Here is a 14,088-nt window from a genome sequence, read left to right on the forward strand (position 1 = left end):
TTCAACTGTACTTCTAATATCACCAATGACCTGTTTTAACCACAAAGATCCTTTCACTTGTTTGCCTTTTTCCTTGCATTCAACACTCCTTAGAAGTGCTCTTCTAAGTGTTAAGGACAAACTGATGGAAGACAAAAAACAATCAGTTATAATACACTTAAATGGGTATAATAAAATCATATACAAAATGCTTTGAAATCCCAGAGAAGAAAACCACTTAACTTACTACAGAAAGAGAAAACTCCACAAGCAAGATAGCATTTCTACTTTGAATAGGATGCAGAGGAGGCAGTTGAAATTAAAGACAAGAAAACAGCATATGTGGAGGCAAGGTGGACAAGCAGTCAGTTAGGTACCAGAGTATGGCTAGAGCATAGTTTGTACATTTAGGCAGATGAACTATGATGAGGAGGGTGGATTTTTTTCCTGACAGCAGTAAGAAACTATTAAAGGACCTGGAGCCTTGGGGTAATAAAATCAGATTTGTGTTTAAGAAAGATCACTTCGGCAACATCATAGGAGAGAAGGCGATTGTAAGTAATCCCAGTTGAAAAGTTTCTGCAGTAATTTATGAGTCCTATCTTAAGATACTCATAAGGAGGGAGGGGATCTGAGAGTCTTAGAATCTGTTTTGTCAACATTACCCTGTATGAACTAACTCTCAGCATTATTTGACATTGGATGTTATTTGCCTCATCCTTTTCAACATGGAATGAACAATTATTTATAATATACCTCCTATCCATGTGGCATTCTATGTATAAAGAGATATACAGAAGAAAGGTAAAGTTTAATTTCTGTATTCTAGGAGCATAGTCTTAATAGGAAAGAGAAGACATATACCTAGGAGCCAATTACATAGCAGTGTAAGTCAATATATATTTAAAACAGTGATAGAGACAATTGATATTATATATATATATTTTAATTATTTTACTGTTTATTTATTATTGAGACAGAGCAAAACAGAGCATGAATGGGGGAGGGGAAGAGAGAGAGGGAGACACAGAATCTGAAGCAGGCTCCAGGCTCCTAGCTGTCAGCACAGAGCCTGATACAGGGCTCGAACCCACAAACTGTGAGATCATGACCTGAGCCGAAGTCGGACACTTAACCAACTGAGCCACCCAGGCAGCCCGAGACAATTGATATTATAGAATATTAGAAAAGGGAAAGATCAGATTGGCCTCTGAAAATATCTTAGAGGAAATATATAGGGTGAATGAATGGCAATAACAAATAACACTGAGTAGAGAATTTCTGAAGGCAATTAAATATAGGGTATTTCAGTCTCTCTAATATGAATGGAACTGGAACTTAATAAGGACATTTGTAATCATTAATATAAGGTAGTTGGCATTTTAACAATGTTTGTCTTCCTAATCCATGAGCATGAAATGTTTTTCCATCTCTTTGTATTGTCTTCAGTTTTTTTCATAAGCTTCCTATAGTTTTCAGCGTATAGATCTTTTACCTTTCTGGTTAGGTTTATTCCTAGGTATCTTAGGCTTTTTGGTGCAATTGTAAATGGGATTAATTCCTTGATTTCTCTTTCTGCTGCTTCATTATTGGTGTATAGAATACAATCCATTTCTATACATTGACTTTATATCCTGTGACTTTGCTGAATTCACATATCAGTTCTAGCAGTTTTTTGGTGGAGTCTTCTGAATTTTCAACATAGAGTATCATGTTATATGTGAAAAGTGAAAGTTTTACTTCTTCTATGCCAATTTGTATGCTTTTTACTTATTTTTGTTAAAAAATTAAAAACAGAACTAACCTTCGACCCAGTAATTGTACTACTAGATATTTATCCAAAGGATAATTTGGGGCACCTGGGTAGCTTAGTCGGTTAAGCATCTAACTCTTGGTTTCCGCTCAGGTCACTCACAGTTTCATGAGTTTGAGCCCCATATCAGGCTCTGCACCACAGCGTGGAGCCTGCTTGGGAGTCTCTCTTGTCTCTCTGTGCCCTTCCCTCAATGGCGCTGTCTTCATTTCTTTCAAAATTAATAGATAAACTTAAAAAAAAATGTTTAAAATTTTAAAAAATGTTAAATGCTGATTGGAAGGGCCACATGCATACCAATATTTATAGCAGCACTATCAACAATGGCCAAATTGTGGAAAGAGCCCAAATGTTCATCAACTGATGAACGGATAAAGATGTGGTATGTATATACATTGAAATATTACGTGGCCATCAAAAAGAATGAAATCTTGCCATTTGCAACATTGTGGATGGAACTAGAATAAGCAAAATAAGTCAGTCAGAGAAAGAGAAATACTGTATGATTTCACTCATATGTGGAATTTAAGAAAGAAAACAGATGAACATAGGGGAAGGGAAGCAAAAATAAGATAACAGAGGCAAACCATAAGAGACTCAACCACAGAGAACAAACTGAAGGTTGCTGGAGGGGAGGTGGTTGGGGAGATGGGCTAGATGGGTGATGGGCATTAAGGAGGACACTTGTTGGGATGAGCACTGGGTGTTTTATGTCAGTAATGAAGCACTGGGTTCTACTCCTTAAGCCAAATACTACACTGTATGTTAACTAACTTGAATTTAAATTAAAAAGAAAAAAAAGATAGTTGATTATTAAAATTGTGAGATAGAATTACTTGACACAACAAAAAAGAACAGACCAAGAGTAAGACCTTAATAAAAACTTACAGTAATAATAATACAGGAAGAATAGCCAAGATATGAATCAAAGAAAGAGCTTACTGGCATATGAATGAATCTATAAAAGTATAGTACCATGAAAACTAGAGGATAAATTATGACTTCCTATAATGGCCTTTCCTACCTCTGTGCTTAATCAAAATTATACCCATCCTTTAAGGCCTGCTTAATTCCCATATCCATGGCAGTTGATTGCCTTTTACTCATTTTGTTTTTGGTATGACCTATTTTCCATACAGCAGTCTTTCCTCAGCTAAATGTGTAGCTTCTAGAGAATGAGAACTAGATGACTGATATCTCTATATTTCCCCACAGTACCTAGCACCATCCTAGACATATATCTCAATCTGTATCTCTATCTTCTATATCTGTCTTCTCCAATCTATCTATCTATAGAGATAGGCAAATCTGTTGAATGACTAATGACTTTAGAAATAATGTGGGCAGTGTTATGCTGAGCGAAATAAGTCAGGCAGAGAAGGACAAATATCATATGTTTGCACGTATAGGAGGATGAGGAGGAACTTGACGGAGGACCATGGGGGAGANCTGCTCATACTCTATCTCTCTCTTTCAAAAATAAAAAATAAGTTTAAAAAAAGGGTGCACCTGGGTGGGTCATTTGGTTGGGCATCTGACTTCGGCTCAGGTCATGATCTTGCAGTTTGTGAGTTTGAGCCCCGCTTTGGGCTCTGTGCTGACAGCTCAGAGCTTGGAGCCTGCTTTAGATTCTATGTTTCCCTCTCTCTCAAAAATAAATAAACAATTTATAAAATTTAAAAGAAAGAGAGAGGAAGGGAGGAAAGAAGAAAAGAAAGAGAAAAAGAGAGAGAGAGAGAAAGGAAGGAAGGAAAGAAAGAAAGAAAGAAAAAGAAAGAAAGAAAAAGAAAGAGAAAGAAAGAAAGAAAGGGANTTGACAATAAACTATTTGTAAAAAAAAAATAAAAAAATAAAAAAAATAGATTAGAACCTTAAATATAAAAAAAAAAAAGAAAGAAAAAGAAATAATGTGGGCAGGGCACCTGGGTGGCTCCATTGGTTAAGCATCCGACTTCAGCTCAGTTCATGATTTCACAGTTCATTAGTTCAAGCCCCATGTCAGGCTCTGTGCTGACAGCTCAGAGCCTGGAGCCTGCTTCAGATTCTGTGTCTGCCTCTATCTCTGCCCTTCCCCTGCTCATACTCTATCTCTCTCTTTCAAAAATAAAAAATAAGTTTAAAAAAAGGGTGCACCTGGGTGGGTCATTTGGTTGGGCATCTGACTTCGGCTCAGGTCATGATCTTGCAGTTTGTGAGTTTGAGCCCCGCTTTGGGCTCTGTGCTGACAGCTCAGAGCTTGGAGCCTGCTTTAGATTCTATGTTTCCCTCTCTCTCAAAAATAAATAAACAATTTATAAAATTTAAAAGAAAGAGAGAGGAAGGGAGGAAAGAAGAAAAGAAAGAGAAAAAGAGAGAGAGAGAGAAAGGAAGGAAGGAAAGAAAGAAAGAAAGAAAAAGAAAGAAAGAAAAAGAAAGAGAAAGAAAGAAAGAAAGGGAAAGGAAAGAAAAGAAAAAAAAAAGAAAAGAAAAGAAAGGGCATTTAGGGGCACCTGGCTGGCTTGGTTAGTGAAGCATGCAGCTGTTGAGCTCAAGGTCATGAGTTTGAGCCCCCGGTAGAGATTACTTTGAATGAATGAATGAGGGAGGGAAAGGAGGAAGAAAGGGTCGCATTTCCCAGGAATTCAGGACCCAAAACTAAAACAATAGTCTACTAAGGGTATTCTGTATGGTACATGAATATTCATACTGCAAGGCCCTCTGCCATAGCCAGAACTTAATAGCAGATCTGAGGGTGGTTGGGTGGCTCAGTTGGTTAAGCATCCACCTTTGGCTCAGGTCATGATCTCACAGTTAGTGTGTTTGAGCCCCACATCATGCCCTCTGCTGTCCACACAGATCCCACTTCAGATCTTCTGTCCCCCTCACTCTTCACCTCTCCCCCACTTGTGCCCGCTCTCTCTCAAAAGTAAATAAATAAAAACTTAAAAATAGCAGATCTGAAAGAATCCAGGACCATCTTGAACCTAAAAGTCTAAATAAGGGTTTTCATAATTCCAAAAATCATCTCATAAGTTTACATGTTAACACCCTTTTGGCCATCATTTTCTCATCATCTTATGGTATCTTGACTATGAGATCACAACAAACACACACCTACCACTCCTTGATGGGTACTTACTGATCTCACTGCTCCATGAAATAAAATAGCCTGAAGTAATAAATACACCTACACATGTATGTCAGCTTCAAAGAAGTAGTAATTGTTATTATTTGTATTATAAGTATTGTTAGATTAGAGGATGGGTAGAAAAGGAAGTGGAGGAGTAGGTCAGTTGAGGTTTGGGAACGAGTGATTTGGTGATAAGTAGGTAACATGAGAAGGTGAAAAGGGAATGAATAAGATCCTGGTTAAACCAAAATGAATTCAATTATTTATATTAATGGTAGCAACTAGCTTAGAGAATCAAAAAGAATATATCATCTTTAAGTTTCTTTCATATTTGACTGTGGAATATACCTTATTATCTTTTTAGCAAATTAACCATTCTGATTGTTTTGCCTAAGCTTATATTAAAATTAATGTACATTTTTATATTGTATATTAGAGTAGATGGTCACAGAGTTTTGAATGACTCTCAAAAGATAAATAAACTTGGTAATTCCCAAATATACAATTGAGATTAAACACTATAATTAAATTTATTTTTCTGTGTAATTGATTCCTAATTATCTGTGGGCAGGTTGTTCATATTCTAGAATTTCATGGATAACCTTATATTTCATTTAAATAAATAGACATAAGAACTCAGTATAATAATTTTTCCTATTGAGTCTTATTTGTTAAACTCAAAGATTTAGGTTTTGTTTTAGAAAATACTCAATTCATATTTTCAAATAGTGATTGGTTTTTATTTTTTAACTACTTTGATATCATTTGTTAAACACTGTACCATACTTTGCCTTTTTTCATTTGCCAATTCGTTTGAAATAGATGCTTATGAAATTATTTGAGAGGTGAATGATCTCCAATTAGCTGGCAAATTATATTTGAAAAAAATCTTTCACTCGACTTAGGACAGTAATTATGATGTAAAATAGTAATTACTAACTAGAATAACAAGCTCATTCTGAAACATTTTCATTTGCAAGCAGTGTAATTATTTTACCAAAACATGCTAATCAAAGTTAAAACTGTCTTGAATGTGAAATCTCTTTAATAGATAAGAATTAAATGCTTTTTTACTTGTTAAGAAGCTTTTTAAATAGTTAAAATTCATCCTTTCATTCTCCTTCCCCCCCCTTTTTCTTTTTGAGAGAGAAAGGAGGAGAGGGGCAGAGGGAGAAAGAGAGAATCTTAAGCAGGATGTGTGCTCAGTGTGGAGCCCGCTGGATTCCATGACCCTGGGGTCATGACCTGAGCTGAAATCAAGAGTAAGATGCTCAACCAATTAAGCCACTCAGTTGCCCCAATGCGTCTTCTCATTTTTTAATTTTCTTTTTTGCTTTATTCAAACTGGAAACAAAAGACATGCTTTCCTTCATCATTTTAAAAGGAGTGCCTGGCTAGCACAGTAGGTGGAGCATGTGACTCTCCAGCTTGTGAGTTGGATATAGAGATTACTTAAAAATAAAATCTCTAAAAAAATAAAAATAAATACAAGGAATTCTCAGTTTTTAAACTCTGTGATCTGATAGAAACATTATTTGTTAAGCACTTCTATAAAATTAAATCACCTCATTAGTATATGAATCCATCTTTAAAATCTTTAAATTTTATAAATGATTCATACTGATCATGAAATTTGTAATTATTATGAAGCAGTGATAAATGAATGATTTTTGACAGCCAGTAGGCCTTCGGCTGCTTAGGATTTGATTCACTCTTGTGATGACTATTTTAAGATGGAATGGCCTGCTGTATCCTTTCTGATTTTAGAAATATTAAAGTAAAATTTATTATATATTTAAATTATAAATTATATACAGGTACATTTTCTCTGAGCTTTGTTATCCTAAATTAAATACTTTAATAAGTATGTGTATGTGTGTGTTTTCTTATCTTTGATGCTCCCACTGTTGCCTTTCAAGATAAGCACAGTGATGGAGAGAAGACTGACTGCCTACATGAAGCAGTGTAGCCCAGTTGACATACATTATACTACTCAAAAGCTGGGTCTTGGGCTAGGGGTAAGGAGAGAATTTATCTGGAATATAGGTTACAAATGTTCGGAGGATGTTACCAGAATATTTAAGTAAATGTAGCTTCTATGAAATAGATGTTCACAGCCTCAAGCCCTAATAAAAGTAATTAAGACATTTACATTTCTGGGCTATCTGGAAAGAAGCTGGCGGCACATACCGTCATCATTGCTTGCCAGTTCATTTACCTTTTTATTTTTAGGTTACACTAATTTGTCCTGTAATTTCATATGCTCCCTCTTCCAACCCTAGTCTGTCAGTAAAATTTTATTTTGTTGTACTACTTAAAACCACCCTCATGGACTTCTGGGACAAGACCATATTTCTTCTATCATTGTTCCTCCTCTCCCTGAACCCACTCTATAACCCAAAACTCATTTGAATGAAGAATCCATACTTAGCATAGCTCTGTATCAGCCAGTTCTGTTTGACCTTAATGTCTGTCCCTATGCAAGGAATAAGACCTTAATTCTGAATTTAATGAGATGGGTTTTCCCCTTTCTGGTTAACCATGTGAATGTCTACTCTTTGAAATGACTATAAATCATCAAAAGTTAATGGTTACTTTTTCACCGGTTGGTTTCCTAATCAATTTGCTTAATGAGACATTTTCATGAAGATTCTTAGTTTTATTTTCTAGTGTGTTCTGTTAACCTGCTTCAAAAGAAACTCTTCTGTGTTAGGTACACGCCCTGCAGTTACAGAGGAATGGAAGAGAGGCTCCCTCATGGCAGCACCTCACGACTGACCGATCACTCCAGACACAGTAGTTCTCATCGGCTCAATGAACAGTCACGGCATAGCAGCATCAGAGATCTCAGCAGTAATCCTATGACTCACATCACACATGGTACCAGCATGAATCGGGTTATTGAAGAAGATGGAACCAGTGCTTAAATTGTCCTAAGATGGAAAACCTGCGCTGTTGAAAAAGCAGATTTTATTCTTTGCCTTTCCATGGCTGATCGCTGTAACTTGCCGTTACCATGCTTTCAGTCAGGTGCAGGTTTTGTCCATTGGGAACGTAAATTTTTGCTTTTTATATTGCATCAACCTTAGAACATCAAGGCATCAAAAATGCTAATAATTAGATCATCACATAAATAATTCTTATTTCTAGGTTATGAAGAGATTATTTGTCTGGTAAGCATTTTTATAAACCTACTTATTTTATATTTAGAAAAATCCCAAATGTGTGGTGACTGCTTTGTAGCAAACTTTCATATGATATCAACTAGTTGTGAGATAACATTCTGGTAGTTGTATTAATAAAATAATTTCAGAATTAAGGAAATTTTCTATGCAAGGTTTATTTCTCAGATGAATAGTTGGACTTTGTAGTTTTCTTTCCACTAAGTGAAAAAGAACTGTGTTTTTAAACTGTAGGAGAATTTGATAAATCAGCAAGGGTATTTTAGCTAATCGGGTATAATATCAACAGAAGAAAGTGAATAGTCTATTGAAGGCTCTTTAAAAATTCTATCAGAATAATCTTCATCCAGAGACACACAGGATTAGGATTAGCAATGGAATAAAAACAGAGATGGATCTTTTTTCCCCTATGATTGTGCTGTCTTTATTACTTTTGTAAATATTTCTTTTACTGGCTGTGTTTTTATAACTTAACCATATGCATGGTGGAAAAAGTTTAATTTGTAGCCACCTTTTCCCATGTAGTAGTTTTGATTCATAGAGAACTTCTGTTTTGTGGAGGCATGTAATAAGATAAGCATCACACATTATAAGCTTTTTTGTGGGAACTACAATTACAAAATGGCAAAATGTTTTCTCTGCATTCATTGTTGTATTTTTCTACAGTGAGATGTGATCTTGCCAAAGCCACCAGGCCTCTCCTATCAGTGAGTTGATTGTCTGCATTTGCATTGCCCAGGAGCCACTCACTAGGCTACAGCTTTTTGCCCCACATTCTTATTTTCAGATTCTGGATTGTTCTTTCTTTACAGTTGAAATAAATATAACTTAAGTCCAAAGTGGTGGTTAATTTGAGGTATTTGGAGATCATTGTAACTAAATGAAGCATGATTAGTCTTGCTGTGAAGTATCTTTTAGTCTTACCAATATCAATTCAAAAATGTTTGACATTCTGTCATGTAATGTTTAAATAATTTACAATAAAAACTGTGAATTTTATTAGGCATGAAAATGATCAGAAGAGAGAAAAATTCTGGAAAATGCTGGATGTGTTTTATAGTAAAGCGTATTTAAACAAGCAGTCCTCAGCCCGACTGTAGACAAGAATCACTTAAGGAACCTCTGATGCCCAACCTTCCTCTCTTTTGGAGGAGAATTTGTAGTTTTTTAAAAAAACTTTCTATGTTTTATTCTAATCTGCAGCCAGACTACAGGCTGTTTTGAACTAACTTGCCCCCTGATAATGATCTGATGGCATATGATATCACATGAATATCTAGGTGGACTCAGTGTTGTGCTTTTATGTCATTACCTGGTATGCAATTGTTCTCCACTTTATTTTCCATTATAAAATGTGGAATCTGGGCCCCCACTCCTAAAGATTCTTATTTAGTAAGTCAAAGGTAGTAGCACTTTGAAACCTGAGTTCTAAAAATATTACAGGCAATTCTTAATGCAGGTAATGCAAGAATCATACTTTGAAAAATATTCTAGACTCTAGAGAGGCCTGGCTTTGCCATATGCCAGTTTTTTACCTTTAATAAGTAAATGTCTCTGAGCCTCAGTTCCCTTGTTTATAAATGAAGATAGAAGAGAAGTACCTACCTCACAAAGTTGTCGAATAGGGATCAAGTGAAAAATCATACAGAAGCTCTTTGGAAACTGTAAAGCATTATGAAATATAAAGGATTAAGATTAGTAAAGATTTAAGAGTTTTGTTTGAGGGCTACTATTGTACATTCCTTGACATGTGTTTCATTCATGTGTACGTTTTTCTCCTTTAAAACAAAAATACCAAGAAATTAGGTGTTGACAAAAAGGTTTTCATTATGCAAAAAAGTCAGTTTTCTTTTTTTTCCAAAAAGTCCGTTTTCTGATAATTTGTGTATCATATTTCTTTCAAGTACATATATCTTATTGTTTATTATTGACTCTTTATAGGACATATTTGAACATTTAGGCCCAGAGTGTTTTTCTTTTTTCCTCTGTCTTTATTGTCTTTCTCCTTAGAGCTGGAGTTCATACTCAAGATGTGCAGAATCTGAAATAACTGACAATTAGTAAACCATTCCTCTGAAAGCCAAACTTACAACAACTCATTTATATAACAAATCAGTAATTCATAAGGCTTTTTTCTGAGAATCTCTCCTGAGAACAGCATGAGAAGACCAAAACAAACTTTCGGAAACAAAAATAAGTTGAAATAGAAGGTACCAGTTTGAGCTCAAAGATGTTGTCATCCATCGCCATCTGCATTATATTATCAATTGCCAAAATGTTAATTGATTTCTTGTACAAGTAGGCCAAGTGTAGACAGTTAAGTACACATCCCTACGAAAGTCTTAATTTTTGTGCTTCCTGATTTTCATATATTCATTTTTCTTCTTTGTTAAACTCCCCGTTGGCATATATGTAAATACTATTTTGGTCTTTCATTTACTTTCAGTAATGAAAGTAATTTTGCTCCATAAAATTTACTTAATATCATCCTTACTTAATATCCATTGTTTTAAATAACAATATTTAGTTTAGGTCAGGTTATTTATCAAACTGGTGCTTTAAATTAAGAAATATTTTTAAGAAACAGTTAAAGAACTACGGCAAACCAGCATTTCAAAGTCTCAATTCCCTTAAACCAACTTGAACAAGTCGAGACAGCTTTCTTACCATATGTTTAACTCTAATTTGTGTTTTGATTGGCATGTGATAATGTTTAGTATTTTATTTGCTCAGCTGACAACTGCGAAAATAATAGTTTTCTCCAAGATGTTAATATATAATCAAGAGGCTTTCAAAAAGTACTTTGATTTTAGCAATACTGTGTTTAATTTATTCAGTAATTAAAGCAAAAGGTAATATTAAGCTCAAAACAATAATTGGTTTGAAAGAACAATTGATTAATAACAACTAGCACAGAGCTTAATACATAGTAGGTTTTTCAATAAATATGTATGAGTGAACAACTCATGTTATACAACTCACATTTACTCTTAGTAGCGAGAATCTTACCACAAAGGAATTTGAAGTATCTAAATTTAAACTGAGTAAAATGAAGTTTCTGCTTTACCAGAATAACATGTGGCAAGTAATAAATACATAACTTGCACAAGAATATTTATATAAACTTGTACCAAAACTTTATATTAATTTTAAAAGGTGAACAGCAATTCTTAGAAGTATTTAAGCTTTTGCTTGTTTTATGTGAAGTTAGGTCTTTGTATACTATTGGGTAAATGAATATTCAAGTAAACCTTTATTAGTACTGATTTTCTGCTGCTGCTTAGAGCAAATGTATGAAAATTCTAACAATCTCTTTAAATTAGAAAAAATTTCCTATATTTAGCCTACCTCATTAGTTTCTTTGTGATAAGAGGTGGATATAACAAATTAGAACTATCTTGGTTGAGGCTATATCCCTGTGATATAAAAGGAACTACTCACAATTTTTTTATAAAATAGTGGCCAGAGCTTAGAAAATAGTAACCTACCAAAATTTCATTATGGTATTTGTACTGTTTTTGACATGCCAAAGGTATATTCCTGTATTATCACACTTGGCTGACTTTCATCATCTAGTGCAGTGAAAATCCTATTAGGCTTGGAATTAAAAGACCCATAATCATGATATGAACAGGACAGGTCATTTAGTCTCAATTTCTTCAGTTTAAGATGAGGATAAGGTAATTGTTGATCCCCAGACCTTCCTCACTGGACTTTGGTTGTAAGGAACAAATGAGATAACATGTATTATCATGCTCTGTAACCTATAAATTGCTCTGATATTATTTGTTTTTGTTAGAATTTGGGGGTTATAGAAAACAAGGATATGGTCTTCAGCAGTATTTAGCAACAACAACAAAATAGGCAATTAGACCAGTACAATCTTGGTACAATTTGGTACAATCTTTAAATCAAAAGTCCAATTCACTTTTTAAGATTGAGGGTTTTTTTCAAGAGTAGCTATGCCCTCAAACTGTGCTAGCTCTTTAGTATATGTATAACCAGCATGTGCTCTCAAATTGTATACAGTTAAATTTGTAGGTCAATATCAGCGGAAATTTTGAGATCTCCATTATATTATTTTGATGGAATTGTATTAAGTACATGAGCTTGACTTCACTGAAACTTATAAGAAAAATATAAAGAGTGTAGGCCGTTTAACTTTTCTTTGAGGACTTCCATGTGCCTATTTCTTTCTGATTAAGAGCAAGTTTTAAAAAGGTAATAACTGTAACTTGCTGGTACTCATCAAGGCAAAACTTTAAATTTTAAGTTATTGTCTTAATTGTATGTTTGTATATATAATTTTTTTAAAACCTACATAAAGTAAGGATTTCTCCATTGTTTTCCACACATCAACATACAAAAGAGCATTTTTATGGAACCTAGATTTACAAAGGATCTCATGCCTCTTTTAAACTTCTTTTATACTTTTTTACAACTGATTAAAATAAGAAAAAGTGTTTACATTCAATTCATTTGTTTCCTAGTAGTTGCATTTATCCATCATTCTTATTTCTATTTTATATGAAAAGGATGATGTTAACATCTCTTCATAATTTAATTCTCTTCTCTTTTTGTTCCAGTTGTATGAGTTTAGGGAAAGGAATAGGAAGACTAAGCACCCTGTACCCTTCATTTGACTGTAAACAGTCTCCTGGGATATTTTTCTAATATAATTTTAATCCTATCCTTCTTTAATAATCAAACTGAAATAGGATTATAATTTTCTCCCAGGATCCAAAGTCTTCTAAGAAAGAAAATACTGAGGTCTACCTAAAACCAGCCATTTCTTAGACACTCCTATTTGATTCAAAAAGATGTAATATAATAAGTTAATAAGCATATTTCCTATTCTGTGATCTCTAATTAGAAAGTAAAATCTTGTTGCCATAAAGATAAAAGTTTCACTTATATTTTAGTCAAATCCCACAGCAGTACAACATTACATCCTATAAAAGAAAGCTCCATCTATTTAAATGAATTAAAGAATAGTTCCCTTCATATTATTTTTTAATATTTATCTCAGGAAATCTATTATGTCCTTTCTTGGACATTTTTGTTGGTATGCTAGCATTGCTGTTAATTTATTTTCATTTTATTGGCTACTGTCACCAGTTTTCCCTGAGAAACAAGTTTTTTACCTTGTAATAATTCAGATTTTCAAGATTCAGTGTTTCATTATTTTGGTGATTACCATTTACTAGTAACATTAGTATTTATAAGACAGTGATATTTTTAAACTTATTTTATATTTCCTGAAGTAGGGTGAACTACTTTATTATTGTTGTTGTAGCCCTGGGGTTTTTGTTATATAACTCAGCTTATTTATATTGCTAACTTGGAAATATTTCTTTAATTGTGTTGTGTTTATTGACTTAAAAGAAAAAACTTTAGAACTTCATAATTTCTGTTTTCAGAATTGGCACATTTCTTTCCCTAATGCATAGTAAAAATGCATTATGTTATTTTTCAAATACCGCAGAATTTTGAGTCAGGAGACCCGGGTTCTAGTATTGCCTCTGTTTTCAGTGAGCTTTGTAACTGGAATTTTACCTCTTAGGACCTCAGGTTTTATCATCTGTGAATGAAAGAAACAGGGGCCTAGATTAGGTAGTGTCTCAAATTCCACCTGCCTGTAATTTGGTTGTCCCTTGACCATTTTGTAATCACTATTCTGGTTTACTTTTATTCTTGTTATTCTTCCCATGAACTATATTTCTAGTTCAGCTTGTACTGTTAATGAAATCTATAGTTAAATTGTTAGGATTCAGATGTGTTATTAACTTTGTTTTCCAGTTATGATTCTAAGTAATTTTAAGGAGGAAATTATATTACAGATTAAAAAAAAAGTAAAAGCTTACAAATAATTGACATGACCTTTTTTTTTTCTATAGGAAAAGTCTCCTAAAGCAGCAACATAAATACCTTAAAACTGATATATATGAGAAAAATGACATAAAATTCTCTGGTCTTTGTTCTCTTAAATATGAATCTAGCTATTT

General features: G+C 33.8%; 1 protein-coding gene across 2 annotated transcripts in view; it reads left to right on the plus strand.

The window, feature by feature from the left end:
• Positions 1-8,922, plus strand: part of FZD3 (frizzled class receptor 3) — a 91,153-nt gene extending 82,231 nt beyond the window's left edge. For both annotated transcript variants that reach the window (XM_077769688.1, XM_077769689.1), the window contains one exon: positions 7,615-8,922. In XM_077769688.1, coding sequence (XP_077625814.1) covers positions 7,615-7,828 — 214 coding nt within the window. In that variant the 3' untranslated portion in view covers positions 7,829-8,922. The remainder of the gene's footprint in view (positions 1-7,614) is intronic.
• The last annotated feature ends 5,166 nt before the right edge of the window (positions 8,923-14,088 follow it).

The sequence above is a fragment of the Crocuta crocuta genome, unplaced genomic scaffold (genome assembly GCF_008692635.1).
Source record: "Crocuta crocuta isolate KB4526 unplaced genomic scaffold, BGI_CrCroc_1.0 scaffold551, whole genome shotgun sequence".
NCBI classification, from domain to species: domain Eukaryota; kingdom Metazoa; phylum Chordata; class Mammalia; order Carnivora; family Hyaenidae; genus Crocuta; species Crocuta crocuta.